Below are 25,337 nucleotides of genomic sequence, written 5' to 3'. Positions count from 1 at the left end.
ACAGTTCAACATTTGTAGTTCTTTAGTCAAATGATTCTTCTGTGCAAGTTCAGTTCTGAATGAGCACAAACAGCCTTCATATGTCCAGGAAACAGTTACTTGCTTGAAGATAGTGTTTTAATTTGTGGTGAGTTAGTAGAGTGTATTGTGTAGCACTTAATGACCAGCATTCCTGTAATTTTTGGGGTCTAGCTTCATACGCATTCATAACTCCTCCCCAAAGACTTCTGAGTTCACCTCCCCGTCTCAGCCTCTACGAGCGTGGTCTGTATGAGCAAATTGCATAGAATATTTTTGCCAGTTTTAACTAGTTTAATGCTTTTGTGTGTAATAATATTGTTTGGCTGAGATATACAGGATACACGCTGAGATATACAGGATACACGCTGAGATATACACGATACACGCTGGGATATACAGGATACACGCTGAGATATACAGGACACACGCTGAGATATACAGGATAAACGCTGAGATATACAGGATACACGCTGGGATATACAGGATACACGCTGAGATACACAGGATACACGCTGAGATATACACGATACACGCTGAGATATACACGATACACGCTGAGATATACAGGATACACGCTGAGATATACACGATACACGCTGAGATATACACGATACACGCTGAGATATACACGATACACGCTGGGATATACAGGATACACGCTGAGATATACAGGATACACGCTGAGATATACAGGATACACGCTGAGATATACACGATACACGCTGGGATATACAGGATACACTCTGAGATATACAGGATACACGCTGAGATATACAGGATACACGCTGAGATATACAGGATACACGCTGAGATATACAGGACACACGCTGAGATATACACGATACACGCTGGGATATACAGGACACACGCTGAGATATACAGGACACACGCTGAGATATACAGGATAAACGCTGAGATATACAGGATACACGCTGGGATATACAGGATACACGCTGAGATACACAGGATACACGCTGAGATATACACGATACACGCTGAGATATACACGATACACGCTGAGATATACACGATACACGCTGAGATATACAGGATACACGCTGAGATATACGCGATACACGCTGAGATATACACGATACACGCTGAGATATACAGGATACACGCTGGGATATACAGGATACACGCTGAGATATACAGGACACACGCTGAGATATACAGGATACACGCTGAGATATACACGATACACGCTGGGATATACAGGATACACGCTGAGATATACAGGATACACGCTGAGATATACAGGATACACGCTGAGATATACACGATACACGCTGGGATATACAGGATACACTCTGAGATATACAGGATACACGCTGAGATATACAGGATACACGCTGAGATATACAGGACACACGCTGAGATATACAGGACACACGCTGAGATATACAGGACACACGCCGAGATGTACAGGATACACGCTGAGATGTACAGGATACACGCTGAGATGTACAGGATACACGCTGAGATGTACACGATACACGCTGAGATGTACAGGATACACGCTGAGATATACAGGATACACGCTGAGATATACAGGACACACGCTGAGATATACAGGACACACGCTGAGATATACAGGACACACGCTGAGATATACAGGACACACGCTGAGATATACAGGATACACGCTGAGATAAATGTCCAACAGTAGTCAGACACCTCTTCTAATCAGTGAATTTGCTTACAATAAAGACCACGCACTGCAAACACAACTGCACAAACCCAAGTTGTTTACGAGGAGGACTGTGTTAATGCACACTGCTTAGTCAAAAATATCTCAGCAAAATAACCACAAATCCTTATATTATTTGTTTTTATTTAATCACAATTTATTATCATCTGTTGGAAATATTTTACGTCATTCATTAATAAGTCTATGAATATCAGCACTGTGCAGAGCATCTTGGTAGGTACAGCTGAGGCACAGTCCTGGAGTAACCTGCAAACACACATCAGCAGAGTTCACTGAATGTAACACATCTAGGTACTTACATTTAGAGCGCTAAGTGTTCTTGATAGGCCATGAATTATACGCCTCAAGTTTCTCTGAACATGTAACACACTGTGGACAATCCCATGAACAATGAAGAACACTCATACCACCCATGAAACGTCAAATTGTGTCTCGGTAACCTACCTTTCCTTAAACCCCAACAAACTGGCAGGCGGCTCTTCCAAGACACACACGCAACTTTCATTCGGCTTCACTGCTGAGGCTCCTATTGGAGGGAGACGAATCAGCTTCGGTTTGCATGAGGTCTCCCTCCTGGACTTCCCTGGGCCATTAAACGGAGGCTTCTCAGCTAAGAAAGGAGTAACATATAGAGACCAATCAAATCATCTGGCTATTTTTTGTATGAATCCATCACATCAGCTACATATTATATTGTATTTTTATATATTATGTATTTAAATGCAATAGATAGTGGAATATTGTTTTTGATGCTCTTGTTTCCAGATGAGGAACCAGTTCCGGAGCACTTTTCTTGAGTGCTCTCGTTGATGACTTCTTTGAGGAAGGCAAGCCTGAGAACATCAGTGGGTGGTAGTCCAAGCATCTGAAATATCAAAAACACTCCATTTAAAAAAGGAGTAAAATATTAATGCTAATAAACACCACTGGCTTTAACTAAGTGTGTAAATATTACATCATGTTTCATCTGAAAAATGTTCACAACTAAATCTATTGCAGCAATAAAGCCAGAAAAAAGACTTAAAAAACAAATGTACAATTATATCGAGTCGTGATGATTTTGTGATGTCAGTTCAATACCATTATATCAGGTTACATTTAAGTTACCATTAATATAGTGAATACATGTGGATAAACAAAGTGTGTGAGGTTTTAAAATGATTAATCCCAATGCTTCCTAAGGACTAGAACTCTGTGCTAAAGCACCTGTAACTGCTTGTATTAGTCAGATTGTTTGTTCCAGGGCTTTCTTTTAAAATGACATCAGTGGGAAGCTTACATGAAAGGTTCATGTCTGTGCTTCTGTGGCATCCAGTCATCTTCTTTACAGAATGGATTCAGGGTCAGCTGGTAGGGTGCCTCCCTGAATCCATGGATGCTTCAAAGCCTGCTCTGGTGTAAGGCGCTTTTTAGGGTCCCACCTAAAGACGTTGAGGGGAAAAAAAAAAATTCGCACGCATGCTCCATTAACCCAGACAGGAAGCATTAAGCAGCAGACAGGATTTGTATGAATTGAACATTTCACTAATCACTTACGTCAGGCAGCCTTTGATAAAATGTAAGAAGAATGCGTCGTTGGTTTTCAAAGCATCCTCCAGATCTATAGAGCTGGGATTTCGGCCTGTGCTCTTTGTTAGCCTAGAAAGGTTTCCCTCAGAATCTGCAAAAATACAAGACCACTCAATACCATATCCTTGCCTGTGATCATGACAAATTCTGGACCTTCCACGTAAAGTGCTCACCAAAGAAGACTTGCCCCCTGTAAGCGTTCTGGAGAACTTCAGTGGGAGGCAGTCCAATCACCTGAAATACGCCCCAGTGACAATAAAATACACATCAAATGACAAAATAACTCTATTTACAAATGTTGTGCTAAAAAGCGTGTTTTGTGAAACTAAAAAAAATCATGATGATAACGAGCCAAAAATTGAAAAATGGAAAATTGAGCACTAAATTGGGTTTTGTTCCTACAGCAGTTATAAGTTATTTCCTGTTTTTTTTTTAAGGAAACACTTACCTCTGTTCTGAAGCGGGCCTGACTTATGGGGGGGAGCAGTTCTCTTTATTTGGACCGCTGCAACAACCTCCTCAACAGGAGCTGTTGCATAAGTTCCTCCTCTTTCCTCTTTCGTTCTTTGGCCAGTCTTTTGCATTCCCGTCGGTGCTGCTGGAACGGGTCATTCGGATCGTTCTGCCTGCAGAAGTCCGATAGTCTCCTGTAGGTCATCCTTACAAATTTTGCCAGTCGACCTTTCACCGTCTCGGGCTGCTCTGCGTCCTCCTTTTGCCTCTTTAGCAGCACCTTGTTCACCAGGGCCTCCTTTGCCTTTCTCTCCTTTTCCTCCTGCTCCTCCTTCATCTTCTTCTTTTCCATTTCTTTTCCATTCCGTGGACCACACACTCTCTGTTCCATTTGTTTCTCCTTCTCCATTTTTCTCTTTTCCATCTGTCTACTCTCCTCCTCTTTTTCTCTCTTCTGTAAGGCCCTCTGCACTTTCTCTCTCTCTTCCCTCAAACGCTCCTCCGCCCTCATCCTTTCATCTCGCTCTTCCTTCAAAGCATCTCTCAGCTTTTCTAACTCCTCTTTTAACTCACTCTCCTCCTCCTCTCTCAGCTCTCGCGCCTTGTCCTGCTCCTCCTGCCGTATCTTTTCCTCTTCCAGTTTATTCCTTCTCTCCTCCTCCTCTTTCTTTCTCTTCTGAAAGGCCCTCTCCTCTTTCTCTCTCTTTTCCCTCAAACTCTCCTCCGCCCTCATCCTTTCATCTCGCTCTTCCTTCAAAGCGTCTCTCAGCTTTTCTAACTCCTCTTTTAACTCACTCTCCTCCTCCTCTCTCAGCTCTCGCGCCTTGTCCTGCTCCTCCTGCCGTATCTTTTCCTCTTCCAGTTTATTCCTTCTCTCCTCCTCCTCCTCCTCTTTCTTTCTCTTCTGAAAGGCCCTCTGCTGTTTCTCTCTCTCTTCCCTCAAACTCTCCTCTGCTCTCAGCCTTCTACCTCTCTCTTCTCTCAGAGCTTTTCTCAGATTCTCATTTTTGAGTTTCATCTGGTCTGCCTCTTTCAGAAACTTCTCAGTCACTGTGATCTCTTTCCTCAGTCTCCTTCTCTCCAGCTGGTCGTCTCCATCTGACCTCCATCGTTCTTCACAGCGGAAGCGCGTGAGAACCTCAGCAGTAAACTCCTTCCTCTCGCTGTCCATCTGCAGCAGGTCATGGAATATCTCTTTCTGGGCTTGTTCCTGCCCAGCCAACTTCTGCTTCAACTCCCTTGCCTTCTTATCTCTATCCTGGCTGATGGAGGTGGTCTCATCCTGCAGTCTCCTACACAGGGCCCTCCTTTGCTCCTCGAACCTGCTGCTCATGATGGAGCTGAGATGCTGCTGGCAGTAACTCGGATTCATATTCAGCAATGACAAAATACAGTTATTCTGCAACAGAAAGCAGTCTATTGTTCTTAGGAGTTCTCCCGTTCAATCACAAAAGATGAATAATAAAACTCCTCATTTTGTATTACTTTTAAAAGAGTGTGTGGTAAGAAACTGTAACATCCGTCCACTCACCTGAAGAGTCTGGTTACAATTACTAGCGTTCCGCAGGAGCACCGTTTACACACACGCCTCACACAGAGGGTGAATCTAGCGAATATTTGATTTAATTAAATGTACTTTGGATTCAATTTTAATGTTAATATCTAATAATATTAAAATGCCTAATTTATTTTTACTAATCCATATTTTTACTGCAATAAATATAATTTCCACTAAGCAATGGGAATAAAGGGTATTTTTTTAAATTTGCAGCTCACTTTCAGGCAGTCACATAATGACCCGATTAACCATTAAACGACTGAATAATTGCTGAAAGTATAAATAAATGTATGCGAGAGAGAACCGCAAAACCTCAAACTTACAGCAGAGGGCAGCACGACACTGCCTCACAGATGGTCACAGTTAGTGTGTGTGTGTGTGTGTGTGTTTGTATTTGTGAGTGAGTATGTGTATATGTGTGTGTGTGTGTGTTTGTATTTGTGAGTGAGTATGTGTATATGTGTGTGTGTGTGTTTGTATTTGTGAGTGAGTATGTGTATATGTGTGTGTGTGTGTGCGTATTTGTGAATGAGTATGTGTGTGTGTGTGTGTGTATTTGTGAGTGAGTATGTGTGTGTGTGTGTATTTGTGAGTGAGTATGTGTGTGTGTGTGTATTTGTGAGTGAGTATGTGTGTGTGTGTGTGTGTGTGTGTGTGTGTGTGTGTGTATTTGTGAGTGAGTATGTGTGTGTGTGTGTGTGTGTATTTGTGAGTGAGTATGTGTGTGTGTGTGTGTGTATTTGTGAGTGAGCGTGTGTGTGTGTGTGTGTATTTGTGAGTGAGTATGTGTGTGTGTGTAAACTGTAAAAATGTTTAGTCAATTTTAAGTAACAGGTTTATGTTCAAGACGTTTCTGTACAAAGAGTGTCCTCAGAATCTGTCCAGCTTTAATCCTCCTCTCAGTGTGGGACAATAGCCTCCTGGTATTTATCAAAACTATCAAAAGGTTTGTACTTATAGTTGTGAAAAACCTGGTTGTAACCTTGAATCCTGTTAAGATTTGATTAAAGAATCCAGATTAAAGACTAAAAACTAAATATCTATTTTGAAAAATCCAATTTCCAATCTTAATCCAACTAGACTTTAAATCTGTTCCAATACCTTCATAAAAGCAGCTGCTGAAGAATTAAAGACAGCAATTAAAAAGAAAAGGGAGGCAGTGTGGAGAGAGCACCCCCTGCAGGAGTCTGCTGACTGTGTGTGTTCTCCAGCAGGCGGCGCTGTGTGTCTGATTAATGAAGTCCACCTGAGGCCCATCAGTGCTGCTATTTAACTGCGCTCCTGAGGAAGGTTCTTCAGTGTGTTCCTCCTGCTCTGTGGGTTCTTCAGATTCTCATCATGGTTCAGTGTAAGCTCTTGGTGGTGGCTCTTCTTCTGGCCTTCGTCTCTCACTGTAAGTCCACATCCTTCAGAGCCCATGTCTTTAGAAAAAAAAAAGGAGAGGGTGGTCCACCCTTCAGTTCCTGTTCTGAGAGAAGCTGGAGGTTCTGAGTAGTTCCACCACAGCTCTCTCTCAGAATCAGAGAAAGTTAGACAATTGTCTCAGCAGCTGGGGGTCTGTCTCTCAGAGCTGGGGGGGCTTCTCTCCTAGTGTTACGCTCCTGTTCTCATGTCTGTGTCTCTCTGCAGTGCTGTGTTTTCCAGCTGAGTCTGAGCAGGTGCGAGCCAAGGGGCTGCAGTTGTCGAGAGTGATCAGGGGCTACAGAGGTGAGTTATTAGATCTTATTAGTTGAAGGGTGTGTCTCTGTGTAAATGCTGCAGCAGAACCACAGTGGGACACTAGGGGGTGCTAAACTGTGCAGCTGTGGCATGTTAATGTCCTGCTGATTCTCAGTGTCTGGTGTTTGTCTGACTCTGCTGACCCTGTGTAACGAGAGGTGTGTTGTGTCCAGGAGCCCGTAGTCCTGTGGAGAAGCTGTTGGAGAAAAGGACTGATGCTTCTGGTGCTGGACAGGAAGCAGTGACAAAATCTCTAGACTCAGAGCAAGACTCTGTTGGACAAGATGTGAAAGAATCTCTAGACTCAGAGCAAGGTTCTGTTGGACAAGATGTGAAAGAATCTCTAGACTCAGAGCAAGGTTCTGTTGGACAAGATGTGAAAGAATCTCCAGACTCAAAGCAAGGCTCTGTTGGACCAGATGTGACAGAATCTCCAGACTCAAAGCAAGGCTCTGTTGGACCAGATGTGACAGAATCTCCAGACTCAAAGCAAGGCTCTGTTGGACCAGATGTGACAGAATCTCCAGACTCAAAGCAAGGCTCTGTTGGACCAGATGTGAAAGAATCTCCAGACTCAAAGCAAGGCTCTGTTGAAGAAGATGTGACAGAATCTCCAGACTCAAAGCAAGGCTCTGTTGGACCAGATGTGGCAGAATCTCCAGACTCAAAGCAAGGCTCTGTTGGACCAGATGTGACAGAATCTCCAGACTCAAAGCAAGGCTCTGTTGGACCAGATGTGAAAGGATCTCCAGACTCAGAGCAAGGTTCTGATCCTAATCCCGCTCTGAAACACTGAGGTCCAGGTGAAGGAGAGAGATCTGAGTGGGAGTCACTGCTGGAGGAGAGGGAGTGGAGTGTGGTGGTAATGACCCTCCTCTGAGGGTCTGGTCAGTACTGGGGTGGTCTCCTCCAGCGCTGCTGACCCTCACTTCAGCTCTTCTCTCAGATGGAGGGAATATGGAGTGATCTCAGTAGGGGGATCTTCCTGAACAGAGCTCTGATCTGTTTCAGGAGGTTCCCCTGAGATGTTCCAGTCTAGTGGAGGGTACTCCAGGTCTGGGAGGGAGAACCTAATGTAATGTGGAGGTTGTTTTCTGCTGGAGGAGTGAGGTCCTAAAGCTGTGTCTTGTTCTGTTGCAGAGGTCGTCTGAAGAACTGTGGTGTGAAGTTTGTGCATGAGCACATGGACTCCAGCTGCTCCATCTCCCTGCTGTGCTTCTCAATAAACTTTATTTTCCCTGACAGACGTCTCTGTGGTGTCTTTACTGAAGTGTCCATTGGTTGTGCTGAGTTTAATAAATCGGGCTAAACTCCTGATCCTGACTTCAGGGAGAGGAGCTACTACTTCTCCCAGGAGTTCTACACCTGACCGCACTTCTCAAAAGAAGATGCTGATAGTCCTTAATTTCTGTGTGTGTTCAAACCTGGAGTCCTTTAACCAGAGAACTTCAACCCTGCTGAGCATAGTGTAACAGGCTGGCTTGTGGTTAGCTAGATATACTGAGCCCAGTGCAACATTGTTTGAGTTACTGATGTAGTACAAACGGTAAGAAATTACAGCATGGACCCAAATGTGACTGGCTTAACTTGCTGCAATCAACAATATTAATATCATAAATGCTCCAAACCGGTGTGTCTTCCTAGAGATAGGTTGACCATTTGGCTTATTTAGTATATAAACAGGTAAAGCAGGAAGAGCCACAACAGCTCTCACTGTGGGACCAGAAGACCTAATCAATATCAAAGGAAGTTCATTATTGAGTAATCAACAACCACCACAGACAAAGGGAACTAGTCTAAGCATGAAGGTGACAGAACTCAATACACTTTAAGTTCCTCACAGATGACAGGGTTCCGTGTGTATTGTGTTCCTTAGGAGGAGCTGAGATGGAAGGCGGTATTGTCAAACTATATAAGCTGTGTTTTTCTATTGCTCAATGTTCAGTCTAGCTCCGCTGAACCAATGGTACATCTTTGTATCTTGCAACTGCTTGCTGTAAAATGTTTTCCACTTTTCATCAATTTTTGAGAGACATCCCATTTTTTCCTACAACTGGCGAGCCATCCACTCGAGGGATTTTCCAAAACAAAAAGTGGGGAAGACAAGTTGGTAAGTAAAACCAATTCTGTGTTTAGACTACTGGTTTTAGGTTATGACCTCGTTTAAAAAAATCTAGAAAATTTAAGGACAGGGATAATTCTGGGTTAATTCTTTTATTCAGTCATAGCAGGAGTCGACGTGTACCAAATTTCTGATAAATCTGTAACGATTCTAAAGTAAGTGAATCCTCCCGACGTAGTGTGGTAAACAGAATAGTATCAGTATTAGGTATTAAAGTTTCTAAAGTAACTGAATCTTATGCTGTAAAGTCTCTAAATTACCGGAATTTGTTGTGTTGTAAAGTCTCTAAGGTAACTGACACTTGTTGTGTTGTAAAGTTTCTAAAGTAACTGACACTTGTTGTGTTGTAAAGTCTCTAAGGTAACTGACACTTGTTGTGTTGTAAAGTCTCTAAAGTAACTGAAACTTGTCGTGTTGTAAAGTCTCTAAAGTAACTGAAACTTGTTGTGTTGTAAAGTCTCTAAAGTAACTGAAACTTGTTGTGTTGTAAAGTCTCTAAAGTAACTGAAACTTGTTGTGTTGTAAAGTCTCTAAAGTAACTGAAACTTGTTGTGTTGTAAAGTCTCTAAAGTGACTGACACTTGTTGTGTTGTAAAGTCTCTAAGGTGACTGACACTTGTTGTGTTGTAAAGTCTCTAAGGTAACTGACACTTGTTGTGTTGTAAAGTCTCTAAGGTAACTGACACTTGTTGTGTTGTAAAGTCTCTAAGGTAACTGACACTTGTTGTGTTGTAAAGTCTCTAAAGTAACTGAAACTTGTTGTGTTGTAAAGTCTCTAAAGTAACTGAAACTTGTTGTGTTGTAAAGTTTCTAAAGTAACTGACACTTGTTGTGTTGTAAAGTCTCTAAAGTGACTGAAACTTGTTGTGTTGTAAAGTCTCTAAAGTAACTGAAACTTGTTGTGTTGTAAAGTCTCTAAAGTAACTGAAACTTGTTGTGTTGTAAAGTCTCTAAGGTAACTGACACTTATTGTGTTGTAAAGTCTCTAAAGTAACTGAAACTTGTTGTGTTGTAAAGTTTCTAAAGTAACTGAAACTTGTTGTGTTGTAAAGTCTCTAAAGTAACTGAAACTTGTTGTGTTGTAAAGTCTCTAAAGTAACTGACACTTGTTGTGTTGTAAAGTCTCTAAGGTAACTGACACTTGTTGTGTTGTAAAGTTTCTAAAGTGACTGGAACTTGTTGTGTTGTAAAGTCTCTAAAGTAACTGACACTTGTTGTGTTGTAAAGTCTCTAAGGAAACTGAAACTTGTTGTATTGTAAAGTCTCTAAAGTAACTGACACTTGTTGTGTTGTAAAGTCTCTAAAGTAACTGAAACTTGTTGTGTTGTAAAGTCTCTAAGGTAACTGACACTTATTGTGTTGTAAAGTCTCTAAAGTAACTGAAACTTGTTGTGTTGTAAAGTTTCTAAAGTAACTGAAACTTGTTGTGTTGTAAAGTCTCTAAAGTAACTGAAACTTGTTGTGTTGTAAAGTCTCTAAAGTAACTGACACTTGTTGTGTTGTAAAGTCTCTAAGGTAACTGACACTTGTTGTGTTGTAAAGTCTCTAAAGTAACTGACACTTGTTGTGTTGTAAAGTCTCTAAAGTAACTGACACTTGTTGTGTTGTAAAGTCTCTAAAGTAACTGACACTTGTTGTGTTGTAAATTTTCTAAAGTAACCGAAACTTGTTGTGTTGTAAAGTCTCTAAAGTAACTGACACTTGTTGTGTTGTAAAGTTTCTAAAGTGACTGGAACTTGTTGTGTTGTAAAGTCTCTAAGGAAACTGACACTTGTTGTGTTGTAAAGTTTCTAAAGTGACTGGAACTTGTTGTGTTGTAAAGTTTCTAAAGTGACTGGAACTTGTTGTGTTGTAAAGTTTCTAAAGTGACTGGAACTTGTTGTGTTGTAAAGTCTCTAAGGAAACTGACACTTGTTGTGTTGTAAAGTTTCTAAAGTGACTGGAACTTGTTGTGTTGTAAAGTTTCTAAAGTGACTGGAACTTGTTGTGTTGTAAAGTTTCTAAAGTGACTGGAACTTGTTGTGTTGTAAAGTTTCTAAAGTGACTGGAACTTGTTGTGTTGTAAAGTCTCTAAAGTAACTGACACTTGTTGTGTTGTAAAGTCTCTAAAGTAACTGAAACTTGTTGTGTTGTAAAGTTTCTAAAGTAACTGAGAGATGCACTTGAGATGGAAACAGTGCTTCACGCTCAAATTAGTGAAAACATAATGTCCATGAAAAATTACCAAGCAGGGGAGACAATTCTGAACGAGGAAATAGTCAGACTAAAACAAGAAATCTCTAATTATAAGATGGACAATAACAGACTTGTATCATCTGTGGAAAGACTATCAAGCGATCTACAGCAGACTAGATCAGCATGTCAGTTTATGTTAAAAAATATGTCTGCCCCATTGGCTGAAGGACTAGATAATGAGGGAACAATAGATTCCAAAACACCTTTGGATCAAATCACAAATCAAACACATTTTCAGAGCACGTATGAAACAAACCCAAATTGGAAGGAAGCTTCTCTTCCACAAGACAGCCATGATCACTACTCTAATCGTACTATAAGGTTTCCTATGGCACCACTGCATTCTTCCACCACGGTTCGCCCGGGAGAGGAAGAAAGTAGTGCTGTCACAACTACTACTGTCCGTGCTCTGAGTCCCACTGAACTGGAATCATTAATCAAAAATGTGGGAAAATTTGATCCAGTAAAACACGATCCTTTAAATTGCTTAGACAAATTGGAACAGCACGCTGACATTCATAGGTTAACAGATGCAGATGCTTGTGTCGTCTTGATTATGTGTCTTCCCTCTACTCTAGGCCGAGCTCTGCCGAATAAAGTTAAAAATAAAAAGGCTAACAAGGCAGAAAGAAAACAAGCATTGTTAGGTTTTAAGAGCAAGAGTCATCAACTGGGAAAAGATCACAGGGGTGACCATGCAAAAAGCAGAGCACCCTGTTGCTTTCTCAGAGAGACTCATGGATGCTTTTGTAACCTATAGTGGTATTAGTGACATTACGACACAGGATCAGAGATTTAAGTCCGCTCTGATTGCCCAGAGCGTCAGTTTTACCCGTGCTGCCCTAGCAATGCATGTAACACATACGTCTGCATATGATGAAATCATTACTAAAATGATTCAATTTTACAATAGCAATGCTGATACCAGGAAATCCACTTTCATAGCAGCTATTAATCATAAAGCTTCCAATCAGAATACAGCTCGGAAAAATGTTTTCCGGATTAATGAAAGGCAGGTAGCTAGAATGACTCAGGAGAGACTACCACTCTACAATCCTAATGTGATCAAGGTGTGCTATTCATGTGATAAAGAGGGACATATTGCTAGAGAATGCAAATCTATTTACCTTGCTGCAATCAACAATATTAATATCATAATAAATGTTCCAAACCAGTGTGTCTTCCTAGAGATAGGTTGATCATTTGACATATTTAGCATATGAAAATGCAAAGCAGGAAGAGCCACAACAGCTCTCACTGTGGGACCAGAAGACCTAATCAATATAGAATAGAATAGAATAGCTTTATTGTCGCTGAGAATACAATGTTCAGAACAGTGTTAAAACAGTGAAATACAGTTTTAGTATCCTCTCTCAGGCAGCAGTTAAAATATAAAATCTATGTGCAAAATAGCAGATTGGTCAGAGCATTAACACAGAAGATATATACAGGCGTAATTTAAAAGTGCTGTGTGCAATTGCTTGTCCATTAGAATGGGTGGTTGTCCGTTGATACTACTGATTTTCAATCAGGATGGGTTGGTTAAAGTAGCGGAGTGGGTGGGGGGGGTTGATGGCTTTCACAGCGTGGGGGATGAAGCTGTGTTTCAACCTGTTTGTCTTTGATTGTCTGAATCTCTTTTTGGAGGGGAGGGGAGTGTGTCCAGGGTGAGGGATGTCCATTGAAATGCTGGTAGCCTTTTTCTGGAGTCGGCTGTTGTAGATCTCGCTGAGGGGGGGTAGTGAAGTTCCTATGATTTTTTTTCCACCCCTCTCACTACTCGCTGCAGGTCTCTCCTGTCCTGTGCTGTGCAACTGGTGAACCAGACTGTGCAGCAGTATGTCAGGATGCTCTCGATGGTGGCTCTGTAAAAGTTCACCAGCAAGTGTTGAGGGAGGTGGGAGTGCTTCAGCTTCCTGAGGAAGTAGAGTCTCTGTTGTGCCTTCCGCACTAGGTGTTGGGTGTTGAAGGCCCATGTGAGGTCAGCAGAGACGTGTACTCCCAGGAACTTGAAGTGCTCCACTCTCTCAACCTCCACTCCATTGATGAGTAGGGCCATGGTCTCGGTGCAGGGGGACCTTCTGAAATCCATGACCATCTCCTTGGTTTTATTTGGGTTCAATTTCAGGTTGTTGTTCTTACACCTTTCTGTCAAGTGCCAGACCTCCTCCCTGTAGGCTGACTCGTTGTTCGTAATCAGTCCTACAACTGTTGTGTCATCAGCAAACTTGATGATGTTGTTGGAGGTGTGAATGGGGGAGCAGTCATATGTGAAGAGTGAGTAGAGGAGGGGGCTGAGGACATATCCCTGTGGGGTGCCTGTGTTCAAGATGAGAGTCTCCCATCCTGACGTACTGGGGTCTGTTGCTCAGGACGTCCAATATCCGTAAGCATAGTGAACTGCCTAGGCCCAGATCGCCCAGTTTTTTGACCAGGTTTTGTGGAATGACTGTATTAAATACTGAACTAAAGTCCACAAACAACATCCTTACATGTGATTTTTTAAATTTATTACTGAGTAATCAACAACCACCACAGACAAAGGGAACTAGTCTAAACATGAAGGTGACAGAACTCAATTTCCACTGAGTTAGAACTTGAGTGGTATTTACACACGGACTGTATTCAGACACAACTGACATCACATCCTTCAGGAGGAGCTTAGGGGAAGACCGTATTGTCAAACTACATAAGCTGTGTTTTTCTATTACTCAATGTTCAGTCCAGCTCCGCTGAATCCATGGTACATCTTTGTATCTTGCTACTGCTTGCTGTAATAAAGGTTTTTCATTTTTCATCAATTTTTGAGAGACGTCCCATTTTTTCCTACACAAATCATGGAGAACATTTTAGAAAACAATGTAAATATATAATTCATGTATAGAAACAGATCTACGCTTCATTGTTCTACGATATTTTGTTCCAAAATATATTAAAAACAAAGTTTCTTTGATCCAAAATACATTAACATAAAGAAACATTCATGCTCTATTATAATTCAAATGTATTTGTTAGAGAAATAAAAATGTCTCCTTCTTTTCAAACACTTGTTGTTTCCAGAATTATTTCAAAGGGAACAGCATTTTTGGAATAAAACTCAGCCATGAGAATCATCAGGAATGTTTCATTTGAGAATGAACACTGATGATATACGATGTTGTTTTATTTATAACAACAACAACAACTTTAATCTATTATCATACCCTTTGCTTACTCAGTACTTTTTTAATCTTACTTATCGGCTTACTTTCTCTGTACTTACCCAGTAATTAGTGGGCTATAATTTAAAGTGTTTACAAAGCCCCAGTGTCTGTAAATGGGTAAAAAAAACAAAGTGTCTGAGTCCGGTGCTAGGCTTTCTCTCTCTCTGCTCACGGCAGAGAAACGCCATCTGGAGGTTTTTAGACAACGGAGAGACTCCAAACGCTGAAAAGGACCAACCGAGATGAGGATGTTGTTCTATTCCTGCTCCATAGGGAGGTAACACTGACTTATTTTTGCTGTTACAGTTACATTACTTAAGGTGGAACTGACTCTAAATTCAGGAGAGCGCTAACTGCATGAAAGTAAACACAGAGGGAAAGTGCTACAAAACTAAACAGCTCGAGTTACACATGAGTTTCTGTGGGAATTCAAACAGTGAAAAACTACCTCTTACATCAATGAACAATGTTCATTCACACTAAAAGGATGTAGCATTATGTGTGTTTGTGTGTGTGTGTGTTAGTTACCAGATTCCATGTGGGTTCAGCATAATCTGCCCCAAGGTAAGACACATATGTCGCAAATCCTTCATTCAGCCAAAGCTCATTCCACCATTTCAGAGTCACGAGGTTTCCAAACCACTGATAAAACAAATCACAGTGAGACCAGAGAGAGGGAGACAATGAGACCAGAGACGCTCATGCCAGAGACAGTGAGACCAGGGAGTGTGAGACAAGGGTGAGTCAGGCCAGAGAGAGTGCGACCAGAGATGCTCAGGCCAGAGAGAGTGAGACCAGGGAGAGTCAGGCCAGAGAAAGTGAGACAAGGGAGAGTCAGGCCAGAGAGAGCGAGACCAGGGTGAGTCAGGCCAGAGAGAGTGAGACAAGGGAGAGTCAGGCCATGTAGTGTGAGACCAGGGAGAGTCAGGCCAGAGAGAGTGAGACCAGGGAGAGTCAAGCCAGAGATTGAGGCCAGGGAGAGTCAGGCCAGAGAGAGTCAAGCCAGAGAGAGTAAGACACCAAAGAAGGTCAGAGCAGTCACAACATAATCAGTCTCACCAGTGAGACCAGAGAGTCAGAATCAGTAGAGACAGTGAGACCACAGACACTCAGATCGCAGACAGTGAGACCAGGCAGACTGAGACATTTGGTCTGTCCCAAAACTTAGTGAGCTGTCTTGATAGGCACTGACACCGTAGACAGCAGTTCTAAGTAGACAGAGCTCTGACGGTCTTCTCTCCTCATGAGGCAGATTGCTGAGAGGCTGTAGTTGGAGAGCGATTGTGTCACGGCTTGTTACCGCCCTCCGCACGCAACCGTTTTTTTTTTGGACCAGATTTAGAGAGAGGGTAAGGGACTTGATAGTAATCCTCAAAGAACTTCAGGACTGGACCGGTGAGGTTGAGGGCGTAGTCACAGTGTCCATCAGCGACCGCTTTCCTCCGAGCCCAAATACGAATCTGCACAGGGAACACACTCAGGACACTCTGCACCGTGTAAAGGATTATATTTCATTGTGTTATAACTGCATCCAGAAATAAAGCCTAACCATAAGGTGGTTAACCCAATGTAAACAGAACTAAATCAAGAATGTAATTAGAGTTAGAATGTAAATGCAGTACTGATCGAATGTATACATTTCCAGCCAAAAGTCTGGACCCATCCATCCATCATCTGTAACCGCTTATCCAATTTAGGGTCGCAGGGGGTCCAGAGCCTACCTGGAATCATCGGGTGCAAGGCGGGAATACACCCTGGAGGGGATGTCAGTCCTTCACAGGGCAACACAGACACACACACATTCACACCTACGGACACTTTTGAGTCGCCAATCCACCTGCAACGTGTGTTTTTGGACTGTGGGAGGAAACCGGAGCACCCGGAGGAAACCCACGCGGACACGGGGAGAACACACCAACTCCTCACAGACAGTCACCCGGAGTGGGAATCGAACCCACAACCTCCAGGCCCCTGGAGCTGTGTGACTGCGACACTACCTGCTGCGCCACCGTGCCGCCCTAAGTCTGGACCCATCTGACTGAATTTATTTCACTCATTATCTGTCTTATCCAGTTCAGGGCAGCAGTGGGTCTGAAGCCTACCTGGAATCACTGGGCACAAGGCAGGAACACACCCTGGAGGGAGCGCCAGTCATTCACAGGGCGCCACACACTCACACATTCACACCTACGGACACTTTTGTGTCTCCAATCCACCTCCCAACGTGTGTTTTTGGAGCGTAGGAGGAAACTGGAGGAAACCGGAGCACCCGGAGGAAACCCACGCAGACACAGGGAGAACACACCACACTCCTCACAGACAGTCACGCAGACACAGGGAGAACACACCACACTCCTCAATAAATGTTTTCAGGAGTCAGATGGGTTAGGCTCAGTTTTGTTCAGCTGACTTGCAGCAAGGACAAGACCTTGACCCCTGATGCATTACAAAATGTATTAATAGATACTCAGCCTCTGAGTTCAGGTTGTTTCCCTGTGGCAGATAGGGGGCAGAATCATGTGACTACAGCTTGGTAGCGTGGATTTAAAGGGACAGTACATGAACACACAGTGGGGACATAACAGAATAAAAATAACCGATATAGACAAGATTATGTCGATTTCAATTAATTTTCGATTAATTGCCCAGCCCTAGGGCAGCACGGTGGCGCAGCAGGTAGTGTCGCAGTCACACAGCTCCAGGGACCTGGAGGTTATGGGTTCGATTCCTGCTCCAGGTGACTGTCTGTGAGGAGTGTGGTGTGTTCTCTCTGTGTCTGCGTGGGTTTCCTCTTGGTGCTTCGGTTTCCTCCCACAGTCCAAAAACACACGTTGGTAGATGGATTGGTGACTCAAAAGTGTCCATAGGTGTGAGTGAAAGATTCCAGGTAGGCTCTGGACCCACCGCGATCCTGAACTGGATAAGCGGTTATTAAATCATTTACCAACACATTATTCACAAGTCATATAGCCTAGCCAATTATTAAATTCGAACTGGTTTCACCTGCGTTGATCCCGTGAGATTTTGATGATTGTGCTATGTTTATCAACCTATTATCATTCCTTCTAATAAAGTATTTCCATTATTTGAAATAATACAGTGTGTGGAGTTTGTTCCTTAAGAGTCTGAAAATCCTGAGAACTCATCCCTAGCGTTGACAGTATTTCAATCTCTGATAAATTATTAATATTTTTGTCATTTAATTCAGTAATAATAATTATTATAAGTGATAATCACCATTAAACATAACCAACTCAAATACTGTTACTACGCTACACCTCTCAACAACGGTTAGCACAGATCCAGCTTCATGTACAAACCAGTGGACAGGTAATGTAGCTATGTGAGACTGAGTCCAGTGCACAATGTTATTCATAAGGATAAATGTTTTTAAATTAAGGGCAGACTTACCGGTTTTCTGGGCTGGCCAGATGCCACGTGAGGATTTACACGTGGTTTATGAATCGGTGGGAGACCATCAAGGTTCCCACCCTGTAGAGGAAAATAAGCTGAGATCAATATAAGCTGAGATAACTAAAATAATTATAAACCCTTTCAGCAGTGGTGAGCACAGGTTCAGCTATATTGACAGGTAATATGATAAAACATGAAACTGAACACAATGGACTATGTATTGTGGGGATTAAGTTATTTACCCCAAACTAAAGAAGGTTTACCAGCTGAACAAGGGCTCTGCTGTACAGCCAGTACCGTTTCAGTACTGAACAAAGTTTCTTTTCAAGTTCACACTGAGGTTTCAATGAGTGAATGAATTTTCATGAATGACCTTAAACCGATACTGTTCAATATAATTATTAATTGATATGTTAAGAACAATGATAAGAACAGACCTGCGCTAACAGAGCTGTTATGTTTCAGAAGTTAAGTTGTTAGCTGTTGGCTAACCGAGATAAATCACGATGGATGCTAAAAATATCAGTGGCCACATCTATCTGTCAAGGCACCAGACCAAAGCTGCACTATTTGAGGTGGAATGGAAAATTTAAACAAAGATGGAATTACACATTTATATAAATCATATTCATAAACTTTATTTATACATTTTGGATAATAAAATATCTTAAATGTACGTTTAATTAAAGCAAATTGTGACTAAATTAAATTTTCTTCTGGTAGTTTTGAGCATGATCAGCACATTTACTTCATGTGTGTATTCTCTAGGGTGTGCCTGAAATGGCTCACTTGGATTCAGACAGCACTTACTTATACAGTATACAGAAGGTTACTAGTATAAATCAGTCATATCAATAGTAAAATAAGTGCTTCACTGTTTTCATACATCATTTCCTAAATCGAGTTAAACTACAGTATATTCATACAGTCTTAGCTTAAAGCTAACGGTCTGTTTACACACAAACAAGCATTTTTCTAAAGTGCAAACTAGCACAAAACAGTCGCTGAACAGTTAATATCTTAGACCTGCGCCGCATTTCATTAAGGCCATTTTCATTAAGGATTTCTTCATTTACAGCACATAATAATATTAAAAGATTCAGAGAATCCAGCAACATCTCCATGAGCATGGGAATAGATCCAAAACCAATACTGGCTAGCTGTGGGTAAATGAATGAATGAATGAACGATTGAATGGACGAGTGAACGGTTTAGAGCGGTGGTGGGCAAACTACGACCCGTTAGGCTCTTTTATCCGGCCCTCTGAATATTTACAAAATTGTCCTAAACCACATCAATTTCACCTTTTTCCTGCATTTAAGTGAGTCCACTAGATGGTGCGCGCCACACACTACTGACCTCTGCTAAAGCCGAGTTTATTAGGTCTACAGATATTTGTTAGTGACATTTGCCATTAAAGTTGAGTGCTACTACCCCTCTGGAGTCACCGATCACGCCAGTGTAATCTAACCACTAGGCTGGTTCAAGACGTCACACATAAACCGTTAAGTTTTGTTGAAAGTGCTGCTTTAAACACTGTATTAGTTTTGTTTAGACTGCAATACACCAAGTAGAAACAAAGATAACAATAAAAAGTTACATTACAGAATCACATTCACACAAACATTCACATAATTAATTAATTAAACCCCCACCTCTCAGCCCACCTGTCAATTTTTAAATCCAGGTGTGGCCCTTGAGCGGAAAATTTTGCCCATCCCTGGTTTAGAGATTACACAAACAAACAAACAAATGAAAATAATAATTCCAACAATAAATTCTCTCTTTACCTCAGGAATATCCTTTGAGGTATATCCACGAGTCCTTTGGTGTTCATACTCAATGCATAACACAGCACAATCAAGATATGAAAAGCATTTGGTATAATACCAAAATTGTGACCGGTAAATTGCTCTCCAATCACCAGAGCCACATCTACGTAGATGTAGTTGGGAGGGATTCCTCCACATCTTCTACAACTGTAAGGATTCCAGTGCTCATTCTTTTGATGTCATGCTCTTCATAATGGGTAGATTTTGTTAAAACAAAACCTGAATTGCCTTAGGGTTATTTAGAAGGTGCGTATACTCTAGTACGTCAAAAACAAATTCACCAATATTTCCTGTTATTTTCATCATCATTTTTAAATTGTTCCAGCAACTTAAACATACCTCACAAATCGTTATAAATGTAGAATCCTCCCTCATGTACTACAGCAGAACCTGCAGCAGGGCTGCCCTCTTCCTTGGGTTTGACGCCTGTGTATACATCAGTGTAAAATCAGAAGAAAGCAAAAACAAAATGGGAACATGCAAGAAAACTGACAAATGTTCAGTTAAAACTGTTTGAAACTAAATATTGACTTACATCAACATCAGCAGTATGGCATTTATTCGGGAGAAAGATGTGAAGATAATAGGACCTGCTATGTCCCACTGAAATAAGCCTGGTAAATTCCATACTGGTCTATTTGACATAACGCACGGAGAAATCCTGCAGATCTTCTGTGATACTACACATAACAATCTGATGTAGGAAAGTCCACAGAGTCCAGATAAGGTTTAACTTCCAGGATTTGAGACACGCAGACAATAGCTTTTACTCTTATGGGCATTCAATATACACACAAACCTAAGCCTTAACCGACATTACTGTCTCCTCATTTCTGATGAGGGTTTAATTGTGCAAAATTCTGTAGGGCTCCAAAACTGCACAGTTCAACATTTGTAGTTCTTTAGTCAAATGATTCTTCTGTGCAAGTTCAGTTCTGAATGAGCACAAACAGCCTTCATATGTCCAGGAAACAGTTACTTGCTTGAAGATAGTGTTTTAATTTGTGGTGAGTTAGTAGAGTGTATTGTGTAGCACTTAATGACCAGCATTCCTGTAATTTTTGGGGTCTAGCTTCATACGCATTCATAACTCCTCCCCAAAGACTTCTGAGTTCACCTCCCCGTCTCAGCCTCTACGAGCGTGGTCTGTATGAGCAAATTGCATAGAATATTTTTGCCAGTTTTAACTAGTTTAATGCTTTTGTGTGTAATAATATTGTTTGGCTGAGATATACAGGATACACGCTGAGATATACAGGATACACGCTGAGATGTACAGGATACACGCTGAGATATACACGATACACGCTGGGATATACAGGACACACGCTGAGATATACAGGACACACGCTGAGATATACAGGATAAACGCTGAGATATACAGGATACACGCTGGGATATACAGGATACACGCTGAGATACACAGGATACACGCTGAGATATACACGATACACGCTGAGATATACACGATACACGCTGAGATATACAGGATACACGCTGAGATATACGCGATTCACGCTGAGATATACACGATACACGCTGAGATATACAGGATACACGCTGGGATATACAGGATACACGCTGAGATATACAGGACACACGCTGAGATATACAGGATACACGCTGAGATATACACGATACACGCTGGGATATACAGGATACACGCTGAGATATACAGGATACACGCTGAGATATACAGGATACACGCTGAGATATACACGATACACGCTGGGATATACAGGATACACGCTGAGATATACAGGATACACGCTGAGATATACAGGACACACGCTGAGATATACAGGACACACGCTGAGATATACAGGACACACGCCGAGATGTACAGGATACACGCTGAGATGTACAGGATACACGCTGAGATGTACAGGATACACGCTGAGATGTACACGATACACGCTGAGATGTACAGGATACACGCTGAGATATACAGGATACACGCTGAGATATACAGGACACACGCTGAGATATACAGGACACACGCTGAGATATACAGGACACACGCTGAGATATACAGGACACACGCTGAGATATACAGGATACACGCTGAGATAAATGTCCAACAGTAGTCAGACACCTCTTCTAATCAGTGAATTTGCTTACAATAAAGACCACGCACTGCAAACACAACTGCACAAACCCAAGTTGTTTACGAGGAGGACTGTGTTAATGCACACTGCTTAGTCAAAAATATCTCAGCAAAATAACCACAAATCCTTATATTATTTGTTTTTATTTAATCACAATTTATTATCATCTGTTGGAAATATTTTACGTCATTCATTAATAAGTCTATGAATATCAGCACTGTGCAGAGCATCTTGGTAGGTACAGCTGAGGCACAGTCCTGGAGTAACCTGCAAACACACATCAGCAGAGTTCACTGAATGTAACACATCTAGGTACTTACATTTAGAGCGCTAAGTGTTCTTGATAGGCCATGAATTATACGCCTCAAGTTTCTCTGAACATGTAACACACTGTGGACAATCCCATGAACAATGAAGAACACTCATACCACCCATGAAACGTCAAATTGTGTCTCGGTAACCTACCTTTCCTTAAACCCCAACAAACTGGCAGGCGGCTCTTCCAAGACACACACGCAACTTTCATTCGGCTTCACTGCTGAGGCTCCTATTGGAGGGAGACGAATCAGCTTCGGTTTGCATGAGGTCTCCCTCCTGGACTTCCCTGGGCCATTAAACGGAGGCTTCTCAGCTAAGAAAGGAGTAACATATAGAGACCAATCAAATCATCTGGCTATTTTTTGTATGAATCCATCACATCAGCTACATATTATATTGTATTTTTATATATTATGTATTTAAATGCAATAGATAGTGGAATATTGTTTTTGATGCTCTTGTTTCCAGATGAGGAACCAGTTCCGGAGCACTTTTCTTGAGTGCTCTCGTTGATGACTTCTTTGAGGAAGGCAAGCCTGAGAACATCAGTGGGTGGTAGTCCAAGCATCTGAAATATCAAAAACACTCCATTTAAAAAAGGAGTAAAATATTAATGCTAATAAACACCACTGGCTTTAACTAAGTGTGTAAATATTACATCATGTTTCATCTGAAAAATGTTCACAACTAAATCTATTGCAGCAATAAAGCCAGAAAAAAGACTTAAAAAACAAATGTACAATTATATCGAGTCGTGATGATTTTGTGATGTCAGTTCAATACCATTATATCAGGTTACATTTAAGTTACCATTAATATAGTGAATACATGTGGATAAACAAAGTGTGTGAGGTTTTAAAATGATTAATCCCAATGCTTCCTAAGGACTAGAACTCTGTGCTAAAGCACCTGTAACTGCTTGTATTAGTCAGATTGTTTGTTCCAGGGCTTTCTTTTAAAATGACATCAGTGGGAAGCTTACATGAAAGGTTCATGTCTGTGCTTCTGTGGCATCCAGTCATCTTCTTTACAGAATGGATTCAGGGTCAGCTGGTAGGGTGCCTCCCTGAATCCATGGATGCTTCAAAGCCTGCTCTGGTGTAAGGCGCTTTTTAGGGTCCCACCTAAAGACGTTGAGGGGAAAAAAAAAAATTCGCACGCATGCTCCATTAACCCAGACAGGAAGCATTAAGCAGCAGACAGGATTTGTATGAATTGAACATTTCACTAATCACTTACGTCAGGCAGCCTTTGATAAAATGTAAGAAGAATGCGTCGTTGGTTTTCAAAGCATCCTCCAGATCTATAGAGCTGGGATTTCGGCCTGTGCTCTTTGTTAGCCTAGAAAGGTTTCCCTCAGAATCTGCAAAAATACAAGACCACTCAATACCATATCCTTGCCTGTGATCATGACAAATTCTGGACCTTCCACGTAAAGTGCTCACCAAAGAAGACTTGCCCCCTGTAAGCGTTCTGGAGAACTTCAGTGGGAGGCAGTCCAATCACCTGAAATACGCCCCAGTGACAATAAAATACACATCAAATGACAAAATAACTCTATTTACAAATGTTGTGCTAAAAAGCGTGTTTTGTGAAACTAAAAAAAATCATGATGATAACGAGCCAAAAATTGAAAAATGGAAAATTAAGCACTAAATTGGGTTTTGTTCCTACAGCAGTTATAAGTTATTTCCTGTTTTTTTTTTAAGGAAACACTTACCTCTGTTCTGAAGCGGGCCTGACTTATGGGGGGGAGCAGTTCTCTTTATTTGGACCGCTGCAACAACCTCCTCAACAGGAGCTGTTGCATAAGTTCCTCCTCTTTCCTCTTTCGTTCTTTGGCCAGTCTTTTGCATTCCCGTCAGTGCTGCTGGAACGGGTCATTCGGATCGTTCTGCCTGCAGAAGTCCGATAGTCTCCTGTAGGTCATCCTTACAAATTTTGCCAGTCGACCTTTCACCGTCTCGGGCTGCTCTGCGTCCTCCTTTTGCCTCTTTAGCAGCACCTTGTTCACCAGGGCCTCCTTTGCCTTTCTCTCCTTTTCCTCCTGCTCCTCCTTCATCTTCTTCTTTTCCATTTCTTTTCCATTCCGTGGACCACACACTCTCTGTTCCATTTGTTTCTCCTTCTCCATTTTTCTCTTTTCCATCTGTCTACTCTCCTCCTCTTTTTCTCTCTTCTGTAAGGCCCTCTGCACTTTCTCTCTCTCTTCCCTCAAACGCTCCTCCGCCCTCATCCTTTCATCTCGCTCTTCCTTCAAAGCATCTCTCAGCTTTTCTAACTCCTCTTTTAACTCACTCTCCTCCTCCTCTCTCAGCTCTCGCGCCTTGTCCTGCTCCTCCTGCCGTATCTTTTCCTCTTCCAGTTTATTCCTTCTCTCCTCCTCCTCTTTCTTTCTCTTCTGAAAGGCCCTCTCCTCTTTCTCTCTCTTTTCCCTCAAACTCTCCTCCGCCCTCATCCTTTCATCTCGCTCTTCCTTCAAAGCGTCTCTCAGCTTTTCTAACTCCTCTTTTAACTCACTCTCCTCCTCCTCTCTCAGCTCTCGCGCCTTGTCCTGCTCCTCCTGCCGTATCTTTTCCTCTTCCAGTTTATTCCTTCTCTCCTCCTCCTCCTCCTCTTTCTTTCTCTTCTGAAAGGCCCTCTGCTGTTTCTCTCTCTCTTCCCTCAAACTCTCCTCTGCTCTCAGCCTTCTACCTCTCTCTTCTCTCAGAGCTTTTCTCAGATTCTCATTTTTGAGTTTCATCTGGTCTGCCTCTTTCAGAAACTTCTCAGTCACTGTGATCTCTTTCCTCAGTCTCCTTCTCTCCAGCTGGTCGTCTCCATCTGACCTCCATCGTTCTTCACAGCGGAAGCGCGTGAGAACCTCAGCAGTAAACTCCTTCCTCTCGCTGTCCATCTGCAGCAGGTCATGGAATATCTCTTTCTGGGCTTGTTCCTGCCCAGCCAACTTCTGCTTCAACTCCCTTGCCTTCTTATCTCTATCCTGGCTGATGGAGGTGGTCTCATCCTGCAGTCTCCTACACAGGGCCCTCCTTTGCTCCTCGAACCTGCTGCTCATGATGGAGCTGAGATGC

At 42.0% G+C, this 25,337-nt stretch overlaps 1 protein-coding gene and 2 long non-coding RNA genes across 4 annotated transcripts; 1 reads left to right on the top strand and 2 right to left on the bottom strand.

Annotated features, from left to right (window-relative positions):
* Positions 1-3,025: 3,025 nt before the first annotated feature.
* LOC136673239 (uncharacterized) lies at positions 3,026-3,817 on the bottom strand. The gene is made up of 4 exons (XR_010795908.1): positions 3,750-3,817; positions 3,475-3,535; positions 3,269-3,392; positions 3,026-3,153 (listed from the first exon to the last, which is right to left on the bottom strand). It is a non-coding gene; the product is annotated as an uncharacterized lncRNA (long non-coding RNA).
* A 2,794-nt stretch (positions 3,818-6,611) lies between these two features.
* On the top strand, positions 6,612-8,315 carry LOC136674169 (dentin sialophosphoprotein-like). 2 transcript variants are annotated; one of them, XM_066650058.1, is made up of 4 exons: positions 6,612-6,705; positions 6,942-7,019; positions 7,205-7,795; positions 8,172-8,315. In XM_066650058.1, exons 1-4 carry the CDS (start codon positions 6,651-6,653, stop codon positions 8,180-8,182), a joined length of 735 nt encoding a protein of 244 aa, XP_066506155.1. In that variant the 5' UTR covers positions 6,612-6,650; the 3' UTR covers positions 8,183-8,315. The 2 variants fall into 2 exon arrangements, with proteins under 2 accessions (XP_066506155.1, XP_066506154.1); XM_066650057.1 differs by lacking the exon at positions 8,172-8,315 and having other exon boundaries at positions 7,205-8,119.
* Positions 8,316-23,259: 14,944 nt separating this feature from the next.
* LOC136673240 (uncharacterized) lies at positions 23,260-24,051 on the bottom strand. Its single transcript, XR_010795909.1, has 4 exons — positions 23,984-24,051; positions 23,709-23,769; positions 23,503-23,626; positions 23,260-23,387 (listed from the first exon to the last, which is right to left on the bottom strand). It is a non-coding gene; the product is annotated as an uncharacterized lncRNA (long non-coding RNA).
* Between the last annotated feature and the right edge of the window lie 1,286 nt (positions 24,052-25,337).

This window comes from Hoplias malabaricus, chromosome 17 (assembly GCF_029633855.1).
Source record: "Hoplias malabaricus isolate fHopMal1 chromosome 17, fHopMal1.hap1, whole genome shotgun sequence".
Lineage (NCBI taxonomy): Eukaryota > Metazoa > Chordata > Actinopteri > Characiformes > Erythrinidae > Hoplias > Hoplias malabaricus.
Note: the sequence above shows the minus strand (reverse complement) of the source record. Positions and strands in the feature narration are given on the sequence as shown.

Bases quoted from the DNA above. Each gene is read 5' to 3' on its own strand.
- LOC136674169 (XM_066650057.1), top strand. From the start codon at position 6,651: ATGGTTCAGTGTAAGCTCTTGGTGGTGGCTCTTCTTCTGGCCTTCGTC. The intron at 6,706-6,941 runs GTAAGTCCACAT...GTCTCTCTGCAG, and splicing joins TCTGGCCTTCGTCTCTCACT to TGCTGTGTTTTCCAGCTGAG. The intron at 7,020-7,204 runs GTGAGTTATTAG...TGTTGTGTCCAG, and splicing joins AGTGATCAGGGGCTACAGAG to GAGCCCGTAGTCCTGTGGAG.